This window comes from Myotis davidii, unplaced genomic scaffold, assembly GCF_000327345.1.
Source record: "Myotis davidii unplaced genomic scaffold, ASM32734v1 scaffold944, whole genome shotgun sequence".
NCBI classification, from domain to species: Eukaryota; Metazoa; Chordata; class Mammalia; order Chiroptera; family Vespertilionidae; genus Myotis; species Myotis davidii.
In genome coordinates, this window is record NW_006296283.1 from 1,473,291 (window position 1) to 1,494,002 (window position 20,712).

The 20,712-nt window shown below is 53.9% G+C and overlaps 1 protein-coding gene across 1 annotated transcript in view; it reads right to left on the reverse strand.

Annotated features, from left to right (window-relative positions):
• Positions 1–2,587: 2,587 nt before the first annotated feature.
• The window catches only part of IQSEC3 (IQ motif and Sec7 domain 3), a gene marked incomplete at its 5' end in the record, with an annotated part of 108,881 nt that continues 90,756 nt past the window's right edge, over positions 2,588–20,712 (reverse strand). The window contains 7 exons of the mRNA XM_006771318.2: positions 2,588–6,140; positions 9,523–9,572; positions 11,521–11,613; positions 14,590–14,751; positions 14,873–14,972; positions 16,959–17,084; positions 18,253–18,392. Of these exons, the coding sequence (XP_006771381.2) occupies positions 5,442–6,140; positions 9,523–9,572; positions 11,521–11,613; positions 14,590–14,751; positions 14,873–14,972; positions 16,959–17,084; positions 18,253–18,392 (1,370 nt within the window). The remainder of the gene's footprint in view (positions 6,141–9,522; positions 9,573–11,520; positions 11,614–14,589; positions 14,752–14,872; positions 14,973–16,958; positions 17,085–18,252; positions 18,393–20,712) is intronic.

A 20,712-nucleotide genomic window follows, 5' to 3' on the forward strand; every position in this document is an offset into this window, starting at 1 on the left:
CACCCCCACAAAGCCATGGGAACTAGGCTATGAAGTCCACCCTGTTATTATTTTAAACAAGAAGTCTGGTGCACGAAACTCATGCACTCAGGGGGCAGGGGGTCCCTCAGCCTGGCCTGTGCCTTCTCACAGTGCGGAAGCCTCATGATTGATTGCCCCAAAGAGGTAAGTCAGAGCTGCCAGGACTCCCAGGCCTCACTGCACGGAGCTGCTGGGACCCGGCTCCACACCACGCATGCAGCATCAAGTCCCCACCCACCCACGCGCGCCCGCTGTGCACGCAGCCTCCTGGTGATGGATTATGATGGCATGAGGGCATCACGGCATGATGGCGAGAGGGTGTGATGACCATTTGCATATTAGCTCTTTATTATATAGGATAGCAAACCTGACCTGCTTGGATGGGGGTGATGGGAGGAGATGGACAGAGGGCTTCCTGCAGGCCCACCAGGACCTGGTGGTACCTCCTGATCAGGAGCTGCCCTGGCAGCTTGTCCTGACGGCTGGGGTTTGTCCTCTGGGGTCTAGTTGGGGGCCTGGCTCCTCCTGCTGCAGCCCAGCCTTTGATGTTACCTCACCCACCGCCTTCTCCAGGGGCCAGCCTGCTGCTGTCAGCCCTCCTTCCCCGCTGATTGTGGTGACCCTTTGCCCTGGGTTTCCCAGAAGTCCAGTTTCATTATTTCCTTAATAAAGGAGATTGTAAAACGCACCTCAGTAAGGTATATGAGAATTTTCACGTAAGTAAATTCATACACCAGGAAACTTACAGACTCTCCCCTAGAGGTGGTGTCTGAACGGCTCACCTGCCCTGGAACCTGACCTTCGCCTTGTTGAATCTGCCCCGTCGGAGAGGCCTTCCTTGAAGGCTCTTCAGCTGCCCCCCTGCAGCACCCCTGCTGCACCACCATCTGTGTGAAAGTAGCCGGTCTGCTTGTTGATTTCTGAGGGCACTACCCAGTGGGAACTCGAGGGCAGAGGCATGGCTTGTCACATTCTGGGCCTATCCCGACACCTAGACCAGCACCTGGCACACGCCAGGTGGTCATGAGCTGGTTGCATTTCCCTGATTTCTAGCGCTGGCCTCATGTTCTGGCCCATCGCTCTCAGCCAGAAACCGGGGAATTCCAAGCACCTTATTGGAAACATTCCAAGTCAACGGCTGAGTTTCCCCATCTAAATGGTCATTATAAGGAACCATAGCTCTCCATTCCTATGGCAGATGGAACAGAGGGCCTGGGACCCCAGGGGGCTCTGTCAGGGGCAGCGGCTGGGAGGATGGTGGCAGCACTCCACACCCCGCACAGACGGCAGCAGTCCTTTGAGCCTTAGTCCTCTCCCAGGCCTGAGCTGAGCTGGTCCCCTCAGGGGTGCTCTCAAGGGGCTAGTCCTCAGCTCCCCGGGTCAGCGAGTTCCCAGGATGTGACAGGTCATAGCTGGCCCCAGGCTTCTCCTGGAATTTCCCTTTTTCTGGAAGGAGGGTGAGGTCAGGTTTTCTTTCATTTTAAAGGAATAAGGGGACCCAGCCTGCGGAGCTATCGAGATTTCGGGGAGTTCAGAGTTCCAGTCACCAGGGGAGCTGGGTGTGTCTTCACAGGTGTCCCTGGACCGGCCATCATGGCCAGTAGCATTTCTCCCACAGGTGGCGCCTCTGGCCTCAGCTTGGCTGGAAGGCTCTCCTCTCTTGCAGCCAGAAGAGGTCACTCTGTGTCAAGCCTGTTGTGGAGCCTGATCTGAGCATTGACGCAGCTGTGTACGCTCGCCAAGCGACCTTGTGTCAGCCTGCTCTCCTGGCTTACAGCCACTTGGCTGCTGTCATATCCTCTGCAGAACCTTGGCCTCCCTTCCGGCAACCAACAGGGCACCTGACACACCATGGGGCTTGGTAAACGTTTGCTCCATTGCACTCTATGGCTCTGTGCACTTTTTCCAGCAATATTCCCCCAATCCTTTTACTTAGGTCTGCCGCCCCCCTTCCATTGCAAATAGCACACCCTAGGGCTTGTCACAGCACATGCTGTGATTAGGTCAGGCTTTTGGAACTGATGTCTGGTGAGTCACCTGAGGGTGATGACCCAGCAGTCCCTCACTCCTGTGACAGAAAGCCAAGCAGGGCCCATGGGCTCTTGGCCCCCATCTCTCACTCTGCTGGGTGCACACTGGCCGTCAGGGTGATCCCTTCTCCAAAAGTGTCCCTCGTCCCTGTTATAACCTGCTCTCTCAATTGGCTCAAAGCTGAGTGTGTGTGTGTGTGTGTGTGTGTGTGTGTGTGTGTATTTTAGTGGGCCTTGTACCCTAGCTCCAACCCTGTGCCCACCCATCAGATGACCCCTCCCCCACATACCCAAGCCTCATTAACTTAAGACAGGACTTCCTAGTCTTGTCACAGCGTGGCTCAGAAGGGTGTCACTCTGGGGTAAAAGGGGTGATGCCACTATGGCCGGAGAACAGCCTGGCAGCCCAGCTGCCCCCTGAAAGACCCCAGGGCTAAGAACATCAGACTGTCCTCTTGCTCAGACCCTCCCCAATTAGACCTTCTGAGTGACGATGGACCCTCCCTCTTGCAGAACAAAAGAAACACAACCGACAATTTGCTCAAGTGACATATTTCAATATAATCTCTAAAACTCTATGAATTGAACAGATAAAATACCTCTGGGCTATTTTGTTACAAAATATTTGCCATTTGGATTAGTCGCTGGGTGCAGCCACCCTGCCTTCCCTAGAGAGGTTTCTCTCCAACAGGGTGAGGGGTGCCTGCGGGGAGGGGGTGCAGCAGGAAGGTACGCACAGCAGAACACAGGGCAGACAGACAGGTGGTTATCAGAGCAGCTATCGGGTACAAGAGACGTTCTGGCAGGCTACAGGGGATAGGTGGGGTGGGGTGGGGTCAAGGGCCCGGGCTGATAGACATGTGTGCCTTTGGACACAAGCAGGCAGGCTTCCAGCTCAAGCTGCCCGGGCAGGTCTCGCTCCAGGTTTGGAGATGGGACTTACCCAAGAGTGGGTGGGAAAGCTCATCTCATCTCCACTCCTGATTCTGGAGCTGGAGCCAAATGGATAAAATTGAGAAAGGGGCTCAGGTCCCCCAAAGTAAGGCCTAGAGAGTTGATAGAGTGGGGCCATGTTGGGGTTGTGTCCGGGGCTCAGTCAGCACTCCAGTGCCCTCAGCCTTGGGAGAGCAGGGGGCCCCATGAGCATCTCCAGCAGGGCCTCTGCAAGGGCAGGAGGCTTGTCCAAGGTTTCTAGGGCTAGGCTCTGGGGGCGGGGATGAGGGGGTCCCAGCCTTAGCCTGCTGGCAGGAGAGGGGCGGGAGGATGCAGACACTGGGAACTGTTGCTTCCCTAACAGGAGGAGGGCCAACTGTCCCTTGCCCAGGCTACTGGGATGAAAAGCCTCACAGCTCAGGCTTGGCTCTTGTGCTGCAGAGCCCAGGCTGGTCTGCTTCCCGGGCTGGGACTCCCAGTGCTGCCAGGGTCCCAGGGAAGCCACCGCAGTGCCCGGGGGCAAGCCCCAGTCCCCGAGCATCCGGGTCCTCAGGGAAGGCTCTGTGTGCTCCATCCCCAAGACCTCTGAGATTCTGTTTGCAGTCAGGGCTGCAGCAGAGGTGGGAGGAAGGGGCCAGGGCTGCCACGCCCACCGGCAGGGAGGAGAGCACTTTTCAATGAGAAGCACTATGTGGGCGGTGACAAGGGGCCTGATGGTAGGGGCTGCTGCTTCCTCACCAGCCCCTGGCATTCATGGTCCCCATCCCATAATCAGGTTTGGCCACCTCAACCCACCACCCCTTCCTTCATAACTCATACTCCCCGCTGCCCACCCATTAACTTCCACTCTATTTCCAGGCCCCCTTATTCAAGATTCATTCACTCCCACCCCAACTCTGCTCCTCTTCCCGCTCGCACTCTATGGGCGATCCCTGCCTTGGCCACGGGCATCAGAAATGTAGTTTGTGGCTCTATCTGTCAGCCACTCTGTTCTGAAAGCCTCTTATTGGCATGTCCTTGTTACAGTAGAGACACAAGAGAGGGACCAAGACAATAAGGACAAAAGCAGCTTGGCTGGGGAGCCACACGGAGGAGACAGCAAATTGGTCACAAGTTACGGATCCCAGGATGACAAAGACAGGGCTAGAAATAAACTTGCTGGGTGACGCCATAATGACGTTTGGTGACCACACACATACAAATGAAACCAGGTCATCTGGAAGCTCTGAGCGCAGGATAAGGATCAGGGTCTCCTAGCTGGCCCAGGGCACTGCATTTGGGGTGTGAGGTAGGGTCAGGGAGAAGCACATTCACTTTAGACTGGCCCACGTTCACTTCCACCTCTGGGGACACTTTGATAATGGGCTCTAAGTAGGAGGGGAGCTCGATGAAGGACAGCAATGGAATGACGGCCCAGGATTGGAACCTGGCCTGGCTTAGACAAACACCTCCTGAAAGGGCATGACTGGGGCCCGGGTATCTTCTGAGGTCTTTGAGGGGGCTGCCCAGGCCCTGTGGGGTCACCTAAAGGTTGACTCCCCAGTGCTATTTGGCCCGGAGGGGGTTGGTGAGACCCACTTTGCGCTCTTTGCAATGTTGAGGGGACAGGGACTCTTAGTGCCCCCTGCAGGAGGTGGGCCACTTCTTGGGGGAGGTGGAGAGGCGGGAGATTTAAAGGCTGAGGGGCAAGTTTGGGATGGCAGCAGGGGGAAGGCACGTGCCTGTGGAGCACCTGCTTCTCCCGCCCACTTCTGCATCCAAATCCCTCGTGAGGCCACGGAAACCATGCAAGAGGGAGCCGTCCTCTCCAACCATCTCCTCTGGCTGCATTTGCCCCTGGGCAAACCATTGCCCCTCCTCCCTGTCTCCAATGCCACAGGGGAGGGAACTAACCACTCTACTCCCAGGCCCCCTTATTCAGGCCCCGGTGCACATTCGCGTTGGCCGGGTGTTATTTGGGGCTGGAGAACTAAAACCCTAAAAAGATTCATTTTAGATGAATGACCTCACGGTTCCACAGCCGGTTGAATTGACCTAGAGAGAGGTGAGACGGGTCCCCCTCCTCCCTCCCTCTCTCAAAGCTTTCCTGGAGTCTGCGCAGCCCTGGGCAGGCAGTGCCCAGCTCCAGAGGAAGGGCAGGCCCTGGGACGAGGGGGAGGACCTAATCAGGACAACCAACATCCTTGGGGACAGCCAGACCTCCTGCGTCTGCCAGTTGTGGGGGGCGGCAGGTGCAGCAGAAAAAGACCCCTTCTCACACTCCCACTTCCCTGGTCCCTTCAGGGATCCAGGGCCAACTCTCCTCCACTCAGTGCGGCACCTAGAGCTGAGCGGGGAGCCAGGCCACTTGCTGCCCGGTGCTGGGTGCTGGCTCCCCTTGTACCCCCCTTCCAGCCTGCAGCCTAGTACCCAACAGACTCAGACTCAGGACCCAGAAGCTGGGTAGGCCCTCAGTTCTTATCCTCCGAAGTCCATGGTCCACGTGGTGAGTGGTGGCAGGAGGAGGAGGCCTGGCCATGCAGCCATGCAGGGCCCAGGGGAGTGTGGTGGAGTCTCCAGATTGAGGGGGGGAGGGGGGTGGTGTTCAGCTGAGTATGGGATGCATGTCAGGTGAGGCAAACCCAGGTGCCAGGGATCGAGGTTCTTTTCCAAAACAATGGTGATGGTGACCAGGAACACAGCGTGCCAGGGTGTGGGGAGCAGTGAAGGGGCGGCCGGGGCTCCAGGGTACAACCCAGGGACCCTGGTGGCAGCCCCCTGGGGCAGCAGTCTGGGAAACAGTCTACACCAGGCTCCTGGAGCCACTGGAGTAGCGGCGCCGGTGCAGCAAGGAGCCTGGTGGGCAGTACTGGTGAGGGTGGTTGTAGGGGGGCGGGGGGAGCCGCAGGAGTCAGAGGAGGAAGAGGCGTAGCTGGAGAGAGCCTGGCTTAGCAGGGGCTCCATGCGGGCCAAGCAGGGCTTGTCCAGGACAATGACCTTGACAATTTGCTGACACTGCACCAGGGTCCCTGGGGGCGTGGGTGGTGATGGCGGCAACGGTGGGGGCTGCTCTCTCAAGGGGCTAGGCTGCGGGTCTGGCGGTGGCACCGCAGCTCTCCTCTGGGCCCCCAGCCCGGAGTTGTGTTGGGACGTTTGAAGCCTGTTGTGAATTGACACCTAGTTTAGAAACAGCCAGAGAAGCATGAAATGTTACAAGACTAATTCCCAGCTACTAGGACTGGCTACCCTGAGCCTCCCTTCTCCCCTTCCCTGGCTCCTGTGCCCATTAGGGCCTCTCAGCCCTCACCTTGACCCACTCCCCATCTCTCCACCAGAGGAAAACTGGCAGCCAACAGAGGTTCCATCCCTGCAGTCAAGAGACTGACGAGTTCTGCCACCGACCATGAGCAGCCTCAGTTCTCTCAGCCTCAGTCTCCACATCTGTGAGATGGGCATTTGGACTATAGACTCACTGAGGTTCTGCATAGCTCTGCAGTCTGACTTCATGGCCCTGCTGGGTGGCTTTGGGCTATGGGTAAACTCCCCACCTTCCTCTCTACCAGCTTCTGAGCTTGAAAAACTGGGGTAAGGGTCTTTGCTCCCTCCCTGCCTCCCAGGGTATGTTGAGAGCCAAGAGAGGACTCAAGGACAGGGTTAAGCATCTGAGAGTTTCCAGCCCTCTCCTTCCTCTGGCTTTGTTAGAGGGGAAGCCTCATTGTCACTGTAGACATCATGAAGGCACCCAAACCCCAGAATGCCAGGGACCCCTGAGGGGTGATCTGGAACTCTCCCCTACCCCCCGACTCCCAAGGCCATGACCACACATTCAAGAGCAGCCTAGAGAGCAAAGGCCAGAGTCTGATCCCCAGCTGCCTTTATGGCCCAACCTGGATCCTGGTTAAACTTATTCTGCTGCAGGAGGGGGTATCCAGAAAGGATTCTAATCCTTATCTCCTAGGTGGGGCATGAGGAGGTGGCCCCCTCCCTCAGGCCATGGAGGTCCCTATGAACCAGCCTGGCCTCTTCTTGCTAGCAGGGGGAGGGGAGGAAATGGGTGGCAGAGCGGCTAGAGGATTCTGGAAGGAGAGGGCTTTAATTCCTCACCCCGCAAGTCTCTAGATACTACAACCCCCTCCCGACACCTGAGCCCTTTGGGGGGGGGGCGAGCCCCTTCTCTCTGAGGATGTTTTCTACTGTCCTTGGAACCACCACCTAGGACAGCCTGTGCCAAGCCCAGGAGGATCCAGGCTACAGGGAGGGGACCTTATCCCCAGGCCTAGACCAGGAAGGCCCAGCCCAAAATGATCTCGGGCCCCTAACCAGCAGATCTTAACCCCATTTATTGGCAAAAGGTGCAATTTCAGGGATCCCCGCTTCCTGGGTCCCCTCTCCCAGTGGCCTGTGTCCCTCTCCACAGCTCCCGAGCCCCATCTGCCTGCCCTTCCATAGTCACAAGCCCCCAGCCATGCTCAGCATGTGGCAGTCTTTACTCTTCATTCTCAACCTCCAGCCTTGGCAGCACTTCCCAGGCCTGAGATTCCCCCAAACTAATGAAGGGGTTCCTGAGCCCTGCACTGCCCTGCCAAGGCACAGGGTGGGCAGAGAGCGTGGCTGGGCCACTTCCCTCCTGGGGAGCCCTCTGTGGCCCTCACTTGGACAGAAGGCCTCTGTCCACTGCTAATGAGGGCAGGGCGGGGGGTGGCAGGGACAAGCTCCCTTCCCCACCTGCTCATATTCTGACCTATTTCCCAGGAGAAAAGTGGCCAAGACAGCAGGGGCAGGCTTGTGTCCCTTCTGTTCCCCCCACCCCCCAAGACTCTATGGCTGCCCCTCCCCAGGCAAATGCCTAGCTGCCCAGTCCACACTCGCCGAGCCCTCTTCCTCCCCCTCCCCAGCTGCCCCCATGTAGCCCACAGCTCTGGACCTCATTCTGCCCCTCCTCTTCACCTCCCCTTTCTGATCCCACCTCCACTGTCTCACCTCCCTCCTCCCCGCCCCAGCCTGATCCCTTATCTTTAATAGTAAGTGAAAAGCAGGAAGTGACAGCAAAATATTTTCTCATTCTGACCCCCTGCTGAAGAAAGAAAGGAGAGAGAGAGAGAGAGGGAGAGAGAGAGAGAGAGAGAGAGAGAGAGAGAGAGAGATTGATTGAGGATGGAACATGAGTAGCAGCTCGAAGATGGAGAAGCGCCTGCCAGAGGGGCTTGGCCAGGCAATGGGGAAATGACAGAGAGAGGGCAGAGGACAAGGGAACTCAGGGTCCAGCTGAGAGGGTGGGGCAGCGAGGCTGCCCTCTGTGCGGGAACAGAGGCTGGCAGGGCCCTGGGGCTAGCTGGGGTGGCAGCCTTGCAGATAGCCACATGGCCCTCTGGGGAGGGCTGGAGGGGAGAACGGGCCATCAGAGTGCTTGTCCTCCCTGTGCAGGTCCGGCTAAGGTGCGGGCAGGGCTGGCAGAACAAACCCGAGGGCTGGTAACTTGGTGTGTTTATCTGCAAGGCTAGAGAATGGGCAGCTGCAGGAAGATGGGGAGCGGAGGGGGCAGGGGATGGAATACCCACCCTGGGGGCTTGTCAGCTGCTGGGGCAGGAAGCTCCTCGGTGTAAAGGTGCCTCCTCCAGACACAGGTGTGTGGGAGATGGGGGCCGTGGGGAGCGAGAAGAAACTGGGCTCCCCTGGGTATCCTGGGGCTTCCCTGAGCTTAGTCAGGCTGATAGGTGGCAGGGCTGCTCCCCCAGATCTCTACGTGGGGGCTCCTCCAGCTTGGGTGTGGGGGGCGGTGGGAAAGGAGGTGTCTGTGTGAGCAGCTAGTGGTCCCTGGAGGCTTGGCAGAACAGGAGTGAGGAGGCTCATTGGGGTTTGAGGGGAGCCAGTGCAGGAGGACAGGGGCCCAGCAAGGCTCGCAGGGCAAACAGGGGACGCTCTTGGTGCCTGGGAAGGAGTGGCTGCTGTGGCTACTCTCCAGTCCTTCCCATGTGGTTTGAGGATGGGCTTCCCTCTCACATGGACAGTCTTCAGAGAGATCAGCTCTCCCCGCAAAAACCCCTAAGACAACCGCAATCTATTCTGCTTCATTCTCCTGCACACACCCTGCCCTGTGGCCCACTTTCCAGATGGACCAGCTGTTCCAGGGAGAAGCTCTGTCCTCCAGCTTCTCCAAGAGGTACCAGAGGGCAGGGTCCAAGAGGCATGGGGTGGGGGGGTAAGAATATTAGGTTCTCTGATACAGCAGGTGTTAGGGGGTCGGTGAGCAGTGTGCTGGTGGCGTGGGCTTCGGGGGGGGGGGGAGAGGGCTTCATCTGTAAGGTGTTAGTCAGGGCCTGGGAGGGCAATCAGATGGCCAGGCTGGGGTTGGGAGGAAGTGCTGCAGCTTAACTAGGCGCTGAACAGTGGCATTACCCATGCTAGCAGTAACTTTTAATTGTATCTCTTGAAATTGGTAAAATGGTGAGTCGGGCTGGGGAGGCATTGATTAATACCTGAGAAGAGAAACAACAGAGACAGTGAGAAGGACAAGCGGGGGCACAGAACCACTCACCGGGGCAACCAGGCCTCCACTCACCTCCACCGTGCTCTCCGAAGGCCTCTCGCCCAGCGCAGCTTCCCTTTTGGCTTTGAATGCAAAGAGCACAGGGCTCATTCTCCACCCTCCCGATACAAACCCCTACCCCCTCCGACCCCTCAAACTGAGCATGCCTACAACAAGAGGGCGTGGCTGGTGAGACCCTGGGTGCCACGCCACTCCTGAGATGCAGCCAGGGCAGTGGACTGGCAGGGGAGCCCAGCTGTGTGACCTGGGCAAGATGTCACACCTCTCTGAGCCTCCACAGACCAGAAGACCTCTGAGATTCTGTCTAACCTGGCCATTGTGGAGCCTTCCCGACATGGACTGTGCAGGCTGGTTATGAGCTGGTGTTGGTTCTTGGATCCCAGAAACACAAGGAGGCTCTACTGGGCATTTGTGGGCACCACGTTCGCCAGCCTCCTTCAAACACAGGCTCCTTTGTATGAGGAGGGGCCAAGTTCCTTTTCTGTTCCCATCCCCGCTGCTTGGCCCACTGGTGGGGATTCAGTGAAGTGAGGCTTCCAAGCACCCACCACAGGGCCTGGCATGGGAGAGCCCGTGATGGCTCTGTAATTGCTACAATGGTGGACTGACTGGCCTGGCGCCGCACCAGAGACCCTGTGGACCCCCAGGGACAACTTGATGACTTTTTCTGGTTCAGTCATCTTCCTGCCCTCCCCATCCCACCCAGCAGGCATTCCAGGGCTCCTCTGCCAGAACCCCTCTTATTTCTCACACCCCTGGGGTGGGGGAGGTTGTCAGCTCCCACGCTGCACTCATCCCCTGCCTTCTGTAGCACAAAAGGGAGCTGGGCCAGTGTTTGGGACCAAGAAGCACTCCATGTGGAGGCCCCTGATAGACAGGGCCTGGGGGACAGGGCCTGGGGGACAGGGCTTGTCTGACCAGGGCTGCAGCTTCAAAGAGGCAGCTGGGCTGCAGAGCGTGCAGTGGGCTGTCAGGGAGTCGATCACAGCTGCGATTCAGCTCTGGATAAACAGCTGCGGAAACAAGCAGCTGTGACCTGACAGAAAGAAAGGGGCCGGCTGAAAAGCAGGCGGGGGCGAGAGGTGGGGGAGAATCACGAATGCATGATGGCAGGTCAAACTCCAGTACAGAAGGTGACATCACAGTGAGCATCTCCATGCAGCTCAAAGAGCTCTCAGTCCTGCCTAGAAAATGAGTCACATCTCCCAGCTGGTGTGACTCGCCCTGTGAGCACGTATGTTACAGCAGCATGGCATCCTGGCCGTCACTGAGGGGTGTGGACCAGCATGGAGTTTCTAGGCTCAAGCCGACGTCTTGCTAGGACCCTGGCTTCCCAGTGCTTAACGCGGGACACGCAGCAGGCACTCATAAATGTTTGTTACACGTAAGAATAGGTGCCTGAATGAATTAATGAGCGCATAGTTCTGGGTAGTTTGCTGGGGGTTTGATGTGATGGGGTTTAATTCTCATGCCACCTCTTCTAATTCTTTTTCATTTGGGACTGTGAAGGTGGAGTAAGTCTTCCCTGAAGGTGGGAGTGAGGGGAGAGCAAGATGTAGGTGGGTAGAGGTGTCAGTGGGAGGAAGGAAGCAGACCTAGGAGCATGGCCAATGGGGGTATAAAGCCGAGAGCTGGCTTCATTTGTGTGGAGTGAATAATTCAACACCCCATGAACCAGCAGTCTTCCAAGAGCCTGGGCGTGTGAGGGCAGAAGGTGTCCTCACTAGGGCCAGGGTTATCAGGGCTCGGGCCCGACTCCCCATGGTGGGCAGCAGGTGGACACCGGGCCCTGGGGCAGTCTCTCTCCTTCCTCCTCACTCCCACTATGAAGGCCCCATGAGAGGAAGCCTGGAGCTCCTAAGCAGGGAGAAATGGCCATGGAAATGAGCACTTCCCTCATCCCCAATCCTCAGGAACCCACACCCAGGGGCGGTAAGTGGCCTCCATGCCCTCCCTGGCCCAGCCATCCAGGCCTGGGATCTGAAACTCCAGAGCAGGGCCAAGGCTCACCTGTAGGCGATCCCTGCTTCAACTGCGGATCCACCTGGGCTCCTCCAGACTTGAAGGAGCGTGTTTTTGCTCCCTGCTGCTTCTCCAGCTCCCCTAGGGAATGAAGAGGCTCATGAACAGAGAGAAACCCTAACCTCAACCACAAGAAAAAAACAACGAAGAAGCAGAGAGAGCAGGATGAGAACGAATCCTTGACACATGCTATAAAAGGTGGGCCTCAGGGTCTGGCACCCCACTTCACGGCAATTACTACCCTCTGGAGCCTCAGTTTCTTCATCTATATATGGGGATGAAATATCTGCTTGACTGTAGAAGAGGTTAAGAAGAGGAAGGTGGGCTGTGTGGGTTTGAATCCTGGTTCTGATACATCCTGTATCACTTTAGGCAAGTTACTGAACTCCTCCATGCTTCACCTGAGGGATAGCAGTGCCCGGTTCAAAGCATCATTAAGGGGATTTACACGAGGAAATATATTAAGGCACTTAGAACAAGACCTGGTGGTGGCAAGTGCTCAATAAATATCTTTCATTACAATGTGTAAGATCACTTGGCACAGCAGACTTTGGTGACGTCTAGCCTGCCCGCCATGCTCCCCAGGGCTCTGAGCCCCCAGCCTGCGGCGCTTCCTGAGTCTCCCCAGGAGAGACCCACATGCCTGGGGAGGGGGGGGGTCTGTCAGTGCTGCACAGCCCGCATGGCCAGGGCGTCTGTCTTGGTACTCAACTGAGTCTTGGTATTCAATTTCAATTTTTCTCTCTAGACTGTAAACCTGTTCCTCCTTGTTCTCTGGGTGCTGCTAGAGAACTGCCAGTTACCATCCTTGGAGACTTGACAGTCATTATTAAATCACTCCAGCTTCTCTCTTCCAGGAGACATAACTCAAGTTTCTTTTATTAAAACTATTCTCCTGGGTCCCATTTCCTGTCTCTCTGGTTGTCTATAATCCAGGGACACAGACTGCAAGCCCCGAACCAAAACCATTTGTCCTGATTGCCTGAATCACAGCATCAATCAATACAAACTACTGTTACTGAACTGAGCTTCGTTCCTCTCCCCACAGAGGGGCTTTCTTAGCTTTGGGGAAATTGGTGCTCAGTAAGCAGTAGCTGTGGCTGATTTTCATTTCCTCCTTTTTCCTTGACTCCCTGCCTCCCTGCCCAGCCCTGCATCTTCCCCCAACTCGCCTTTCATTTCTCCTCATCTGAAGAATCAGAGCTAGATGTCTCTCCTTAAGTCCCTTCCCTCTACACAGCAGGAGAGGATATTCAGCTCCTGGCATACAGATTCTGGCGATGTCTACGCCTTTGTACTCTGGGGAGATACACGATGGGCTGCTCGCAGGCAGATGGGAAAAGGTGCCCCTCCCAGCAAAGCTGGTGCCCATGGGCCCACTGTGGCTCCTCAGGGCTGTGTGGAGTCACCTGTGACATTTTGATGATGAGAGAAGTGAAGCCATTTCAGGGTGTGTCCTCGAGAATGTTCAAGATCAATGGCCGAAGTAGCATCTCTGAACATGCAGCCCAGACCTCTTTAAAGAGTCTGTTGGTTATAGTGTGAGCTCCAGCATTTGCAATGGAGTGCCAAAAGGGAATTTACACACCCTCCCTCCACCCAGTGACTCCAGTTATATAGTCTGGTCTAGTGCGGTTTTTTTGTTTTACCTTGATTTAGTTATGGTTGTTTTCTTAGGAAATTGTCAACAAAACCTCTGTTCTCCCTCCCAGAGTGGAAAGTACCTCAAAATCAGACAAACACAAATTCCAGCTCCTCTGCTTTTAATATGCATGACCTTGGACATATCCCCTCAATGTCTCTGTCTTAGGCAAATGGGGACAATGCACCCACTGCGCAGCATCCATGTGAGGATTAGTGGAACATAAGAAACTGCCTGGCACATAGTAGGTGATCCCAAACACTGATTAAAAAGCAATACTATGTAATACAGCTCTGGCTTAACTCCCACTGCCTCTCCTGTTGTGTAGATTTTATGATTTTATTTCAATCCTCACTAGAGGATATGTTTATTGATTTTGTGAGAGAGTGAGAGGGAGAGAGGGAGAGAGAGAGAGAGAGAGAGAGGAGAAACATTGATTGGTTGCCTCCCTTAATAGTGATTGAACCCACAACCTAGGAATGTGCCCTGACTGGGAATCAAACCTGCAACCTTTTGGTGTATGGGACGGTGTTCCACCCAACTGAGTTACCAAGCTAGGGTAGATTTTTATGATTTTAGAAATACTTTTCAACTAAGTGGCTGTATAAGGCAGACCTGAAGTTTAGTTTTATTTTGTTTTACTTTCTGAATCCATTCTTGTCTGAAAGGCTACCTGAAGCCACAGCAGTGCTTCAACAGTAAAAGCTTGCAAACGGACACAAGTAAAAAAGCAACCAGTAAAGCAGAGTCCCATGTGTTCTAACCGCCTGAACTGGAACAGTCAAGAACCAAGGCTTTCCTTAGAGGGACAGAAAGACCAAGTGAGGGGCAGTTGGAGAACCAGCCTGGCTCTTCTAAAGCACGCCATGAAAAACTAGGTGGGACGACTATTTGAGATGAAAACAGACGAAAGAAATGAAACGACCAAATGTAGTGTGTGAACCCGGACTGGATCTAGGGGAAGAGGTTGAACAGGGAATTTGATGGGGGAGAAGCTGGGTTCTGGACCTCTTTGGTTTGCAGGTTGCCTTGGCCAGCTCGCTCAGAGTCCTGTCCAAACAGGGAGTTCTCACTTCCAAGGGGCGCATCTGCTGCCCCACCGCCTGGCCAGGCGCGCGTCACACACACACACACACACACACACACGCGCGCGCGCGCGCTCTGGCCGACCTCGCTTTACCCGAGAAGAAACAGAAGAGCAGTGCAGCCACACGGAGCCGGAGCCGTGATGTGCAGTGGGCCGGGGAGGGTTCAGGACGGCAGGAGGGGCCTTGGCTCACCCCACACTCAGTCCAAAGTGGGGGAAGGAGGCAGAGCATGTCTGTCTCCAAGCCCACTCTGTCCCTTGCGGACTGGGACCTGGCCCGCCCTCCCTGCCGACTACCTCAGAAAGCCTGGGTTGACTGTGTCCTTACACTCTCTCCGGATCTGCTCCAGTTCCGTCACCTCCGCAATGGACTCCTTCAGGTCCTCCACAAACTTCTGCATCTCGTCTGAGCCCAGGGCACAGAAATGCAGCACCTGCTTCTTCTCAGAGCCTGAGAGCGGGGTCGCCAGGGTGATGCCATGAGAGTAATCTGGAAACCAGACCCAGGCCCATGGGCCGTGAGCAGCAGTGGGCGAGGCTGGAGCCAGCCGGCATGCTTGCTCCCCGCCCCCCTCCCCCCCGCGGCATCCCCGGGTTCCACGGAGACTCACACTCATTCTCAAAGAGGTGGAACTGCATGCCCAGCAGGCCCACCGACCGGCAGAAGGTGTATGTGGAGGAGCTCTTCTTCTTTGGGCAGAGCTTGAGGACCTGCCAGGAGAGGGAGACAGAGACGCACTGGCGGTGTCCACATGCGTGTGCCCGGATGCACGGACCCCCAGGACAGTCATGATCACACAGCAGACACACGCAAAGATACATGCACACACATACACACTTATGTACTTAGGATAGATTCACACACGTACATCTACATCTACATGCACACACACACACACATATATATCCACATATATAAACACTCCCTGCATCAAAATGTGTGTGTATGTGAGTGTGTGTGTGTGTGTGTGTGTGTGTGTGTGTGTTTACTGCATAAGACCCTACAGTAGCTATCCCCTCTGCACTTAGAAGAAGCCAAGCCACACTTCCTGCCCCACCTGATCTGGTCCCTGCCTTACTCTGGTTTATGCTCAAGCCACACTCTCGCCCTTTCTGTAGCTTGAACAGGGCAGGCTCAGTCCACCGCAGGCCCTTTGCTCATGCTATTTCCTTTCTGCAGCTCTCCCTGCAGCTGTCTGCACAGCTGGGTTACTCTCATTAGTTAGACCTGAAATGAAATGTGTCTCCTTAGAGACGCCTTCCTTGAGCATCCTACCTAAAAAACCAACATAATAAACAAAGAAGTCCACCTGAACACCGTCCTCCTGAGCCTATCACCTGTTTTATTTCTTCATAGCACCTTCCTCTCAATTTGGTATTATCTTCTTTATTTGTCTTCTTAATTATTTTTTTTTATCTCCCTTCTCTACTAAAATGAAAACTCTGTAAGCCAGTTGCTCAATACAAAAAATATTGAGCTGGACTCTGGGGACACAGGAGAATGGGAGACAGAGAGCCCTGCCCTCAGGATGCTTATCGGTGGAGGAGGATCAGCTGGGTCAATAATGCACAATAAGCAAAAAAAGGTGAAGAAATGGATAAATAATGTAATTTCAGAAACTGAGAAGTGTTTTGAAGAAAATGAAATAGAGTAAGGGTTAGATAGTGACTGGCAGGTTCCCTTGCTAGGTGGGCAGGGAGGGCCTGTGTAAGGAGGTGATGCTCAAACTGAATGCAGGGAGGGTAGTGGCACAGGTGGGGGAGGCACACATCGGGGAGGTGGGGTGAGGGGAGGAGCTTTTCAAGCAGATGGAGCAGCAAGAACAAAGGCCGGTGATGGAATGAGTCCGGCCCATGAGAGGCAGCCTGCGGGGCCCAAGGTGCCAGAGCAGCCAGGGAAGAGGGAGGGGGGCATGAGGTCAGAGGTCAGAGGTCCTGGAGGGCCGTGGGACTTCATTCTCCTGCACCAGAAGCCAGAGTCAGGTCTGAAGCATGGCAGACAGGCCTGATCTGCACTCTGGAAGGACCACTCCTGGCTGTGGCAGATGGGTCCTGCATGTGAGCATTAGATTTGGGATAGTTTTAGATTTAGTGCCAACACGACTCATGGATAGAGGGGATGTGGGGATTGAAGAAAGACAGAAACCAAATCCTGTTCACCACTGTTTGCACTTACAACAATGCCTGGCACACAGTGGGCATTCATTGAACATGTGTGGAATGGATATCTGGCTTCAAAGACCAAAGAATGAGTACCATACAGATGTAGGTGTGCGTGCACACACACACACACACACACACCAGCATCCCTTCAGACCCAGGGACAGCACATGCCCCACTGAGGTCCACCGCCCAGCACCGTACACCCTGGCTGTGGGACATGAAGTGCATCCCTTTACCCTGCCTGCCCCAGGCTTCCGCTAAATGAAGAGAAGGAGGATCACAATCTAGTTCATTTCCACTGTGACTGGGGAAATGATTTAACCTCTCGCTGCCTTGGTTTCATAACTTATAAGGTAGAAATGATCCTATCCACCTGAGCTGTCTCACACCCACAATGTGAAAACGCCATGAACAAGGTAAATTAGCCATTAAGCACACAGCACTCGGTGTGAAATCTGGGAGGCCCCGTCGGCCCCTCTCGGGGGTCCCTGCTGAGGCTGAGCAGGGCAGGGGAGCCCTGGGCCGGTCGCTCACCACCAGCAGGTCATTGAAGAGGAACACCTCCCTCTGATGTGCGGCCTGCTTCTGCAGCTTGTTCACATCTGTCACCTCAAAGAGCCGGCTGCAGCAGACCAGGCGGCGATGGGGCACTGACAGCACCTGGAGAGAGGCACGTGCTCAGCAGGAGGCGCCCAGAGCTCAGGGCCCTCCCCGCCCCACAGCACCCATTTCCCAGCAGATGGAGGGCCAGGGCTCTATTACAGGCCCGAGCTGACCCTAAACCCCCTCTCTCCTCACTGGGGTCCTTTCCCCTTCACACGTTTCTTAGGGAGCAAGGCTGGGGTGAAGGGCTCAGTATGCTGGAGTAAATGAGGATGTGAAGGGATGGGAAAGACAGTTGATAAGCGCTGTCAGACTGTTCATATCCAGTCACTGTCAACTGTTGCCCTCCAAGACCTTCTTCAGGGCACCCCATGTCCCAGGGTGTGGCCTGCAGGATAGCACCCCACCCCTTTCCACTGCACATCTAAACGCTAGTGTGCAAGAGGGAGGGGACTATAGGGACACCTTGAATCTGCTCCAGGGTGTAAAACTATCCACTCCAATGGCATCTGCAGATCAGAGAGATGCTAAAACCTCAGCATATAGGCTCTGGGAAGAATAGGGCTCTCCCTGCACAGACTGGGCAGCGGACCCAGTGCACAGCCTCACAAGGTCCCTGAAGTGCCCCCCGAGCAATCGAGGGAGGAGGAACTGGAGACAGACCTCAGAACTGACTCCATACCTTTTGTATTTATGGCAGAAAGAGCCCCCGCTGGCATGTAAGTAGAGCAGTAAACTACAGAGAACTGCAAAACCACAGCATAAAAATCACTGCAAAACCACAACATATTTCCTGTGACCCCAGGGGTTCAAGACACCACAGTCCAAAACCTACGTTAGCCTATTCTCTGTGTCTATCCAGTAGGACCAGCCAGGCATGCCCAGGATCCACCCCTTCCTAAACCTCCCTATTTAGCTATCCAGATGCTTCAACCCTAGAGCACTGGGCAGTCTGCCCCTCACCTCACCTCTGTCTCTCCTGCTGCAGCAGCTGGAGCAAAAGGCAATGACGCAAGGAAGAAAAGAGGGTGCAGTCTACGAGACACAGCAGGGACTCAGTAACTACTAAGTGCAAGAGTAAGGGAAGAGTGTTCTTGAACGGCAAGGAGGAGAATGGGAGGAGATGTCAAGAAGAAAGAAATGAGAGAAGAGGTGATGGGGGAGTTTAGCAGACACAGGAGAGGATGTGATCCCCCAGGGGTACTGTTCTACAGCAGGCACTTACTGTCTTCATGCCCACGATGGACTTCTCCACCTTGGTGACATACGTGACATGGTCCTCATTAGACTTGAGCTCTTTCTGCTGTATCCTTTCGTAGATGCCCACCACCAGCTCCCTGGGGATGTCTGCGCCATCATCCACACCTGCGGTGAGAGAAAGGAGGCGGGGAGGTGGAGAAGGGAGGCGTCAGAGGCTTGGAGCCAGAGAGGGGAAGCCCCCTTCCAGACTGACGCCCTTAAAGGGTAGCTTTGATTTTGCCCTGTCCCTGTTCCAAAGCCTTCAATGGCTGGCACCCATATGCATTACATTAAGGACAAACTCCTTAGCCAGACACCAGAACTGCTATAATACGGCCCCACATTTCCAGCCTCACCTGGAATGAGGCAATGAGGCAATGAGGCAAGGTCCTGCTGTTCCAGAACCTGCACTCCCACCTCCCAGGCCTTTTCCCTCCTCTCCAAATGCAGCCTCCCTGTTCCTGCCATGTGCCTTGCTTCTGCAGTCCACATCCCTTCCCCCATCCCACCATGAGAGCATCTTGAAGGCTAATGTTCTGTCTTGTTTCTTTTAGAATTTCCCCCCTCCTGTGCTTTCCCCTCTCTTCCAATAGGGAGAATGGTGCTCAGTGATTAGTTGTTGAATGGGTGACAAGATTCTTCCCTCATTGGGAAGGTGGAGGTAGTTAGACATTGAATGACAGAGGCAGCCCTGTGTGCAATGCAGGTAAGGAGACCCTGTGCCCATCTTCTACTTCACAGTAATGGTAAAACTCCGGTAACAAAAATTACTAACAGGAAATATATCAACATGAAAACAAATTTCTTTAGAAGCAGAAACAAAGCAGATGCAATAAAAAATTCTACTTTTTCTAAATCTTTAATAACACCACACTTCTTTGAGAAGAGGAAAAAATTGAAAATTAATCAACTTCAGCAAGTGTCCTTAAAGGAGTTTTCCTACAACTGAGAGGACATTCACCTTCTATGAGCAATTCTCTGTATTGACCCTGTTTCTTCCATATCTGTATCTGGTCCTTAAAGGTGGGCTAATGGGCCATGCAGCACCACTGGGGGCCTGAAGGAATGTGGCTGTGGCAAGATGAAGCTGGGATCAAGACAGAATACACAGGGACCCCCGGTAAAGATAGAAGGTTGTACATCTTCTCTTTCTGAATATTTGGGTACAAAGGAATTTTTAAAAGAGGCTACACCCACAAAGACAAAGAGGAGGGGGAAGAGGCGATGGTACCATGGGATTTGGAAGGCAGATGAAGGAGTGACTGGATTGGTAAACCTGAGAAAGTGGACACGGAAGCACCACAGAACCTAGAAGGGCTCTAGAGTTGGCGGCAATAACATCTGTTAAAGTGGAGGTGAAGGTGGGCTGAAAACAGGAAAATAGGTTGAAAATCGAGAAAACATTTAGATTTTCCTATCCCTTCCACTACAGCAGAACACTGAAGGTTAATCCTCTGAAAGGGATGAACCAGGAACTCTGGGTTGCAAGTCCCTCCTTTAAGCCCAGCCAAAGGGGGGAGTCGGTGTTGAAAACTGGGGGGTAAAACTGATGTCTATATATTAAAAGACCCCCTCAACCCTATTCATCCACAAAGATCTCAGAATGTTGGCAGCCAGACCCATAGCCTTTGGACAACAGATTGGATATTTCTCTCCAACCAGCACAAGAGAAAACATCTAAAGGTACTGCAGTAGGGGTCCCCCAATGAAACAGCTCAACTAAAGCACCCTATGATTAGTCCACCATTCAGCAGCCCGCCCGCACTCAGAGTACTTAATCAGCTGTTTAGTGGCTCACTCTTAAATATAAATGGACAACCATTCATCAACTATATATGAGAAAGAAGTATGGGAAAACAGAAAATGGAAGCCAGAAAAAGTAGAGGCAAGCAGGAAGAAACTGAAACAAGCAAATAAAAATATATCATTAATGTCTTCAGAGATATATAAGAAGATATTGCATCTACAAAACAAGAATATAATGCTATGGAGGAAGAACATTTGAAGAACAAAAAAGGAGTTATTTAAAACGAAAAGTATGACAACAGAAATGGAAAACTTAGTAAGAGACTTGAAAGGTAAGGATATCTTCAAGAAAGTCAGCTAGAAGACAAAGATGGCGGGTAGAAAACTATAAACATTAAAAGATCAAAGTATGAGATCTAAAATCTGAGTAATAAGAGTTCCAGAAAAAGAGGACAGAGAAAATGGATGGTGAAATGAGCAAATACAATATTTAGAAAACTTCCCACAAGTGGAGGGCTTGTGTTTCTAGATTGAAGGAACAACACAGTGCCTAGTACAATAGATTTAAAACACACACACACAAAACCCCACAAGGTACACCTTCATGAAAATTCAGAACAGAAAGGACAGAGAAGAACCTATAACTTTTCAGAAAGAGCAAGAAAAAATAATAGCAAAAGGTCAGGAATTGGAATGGCAG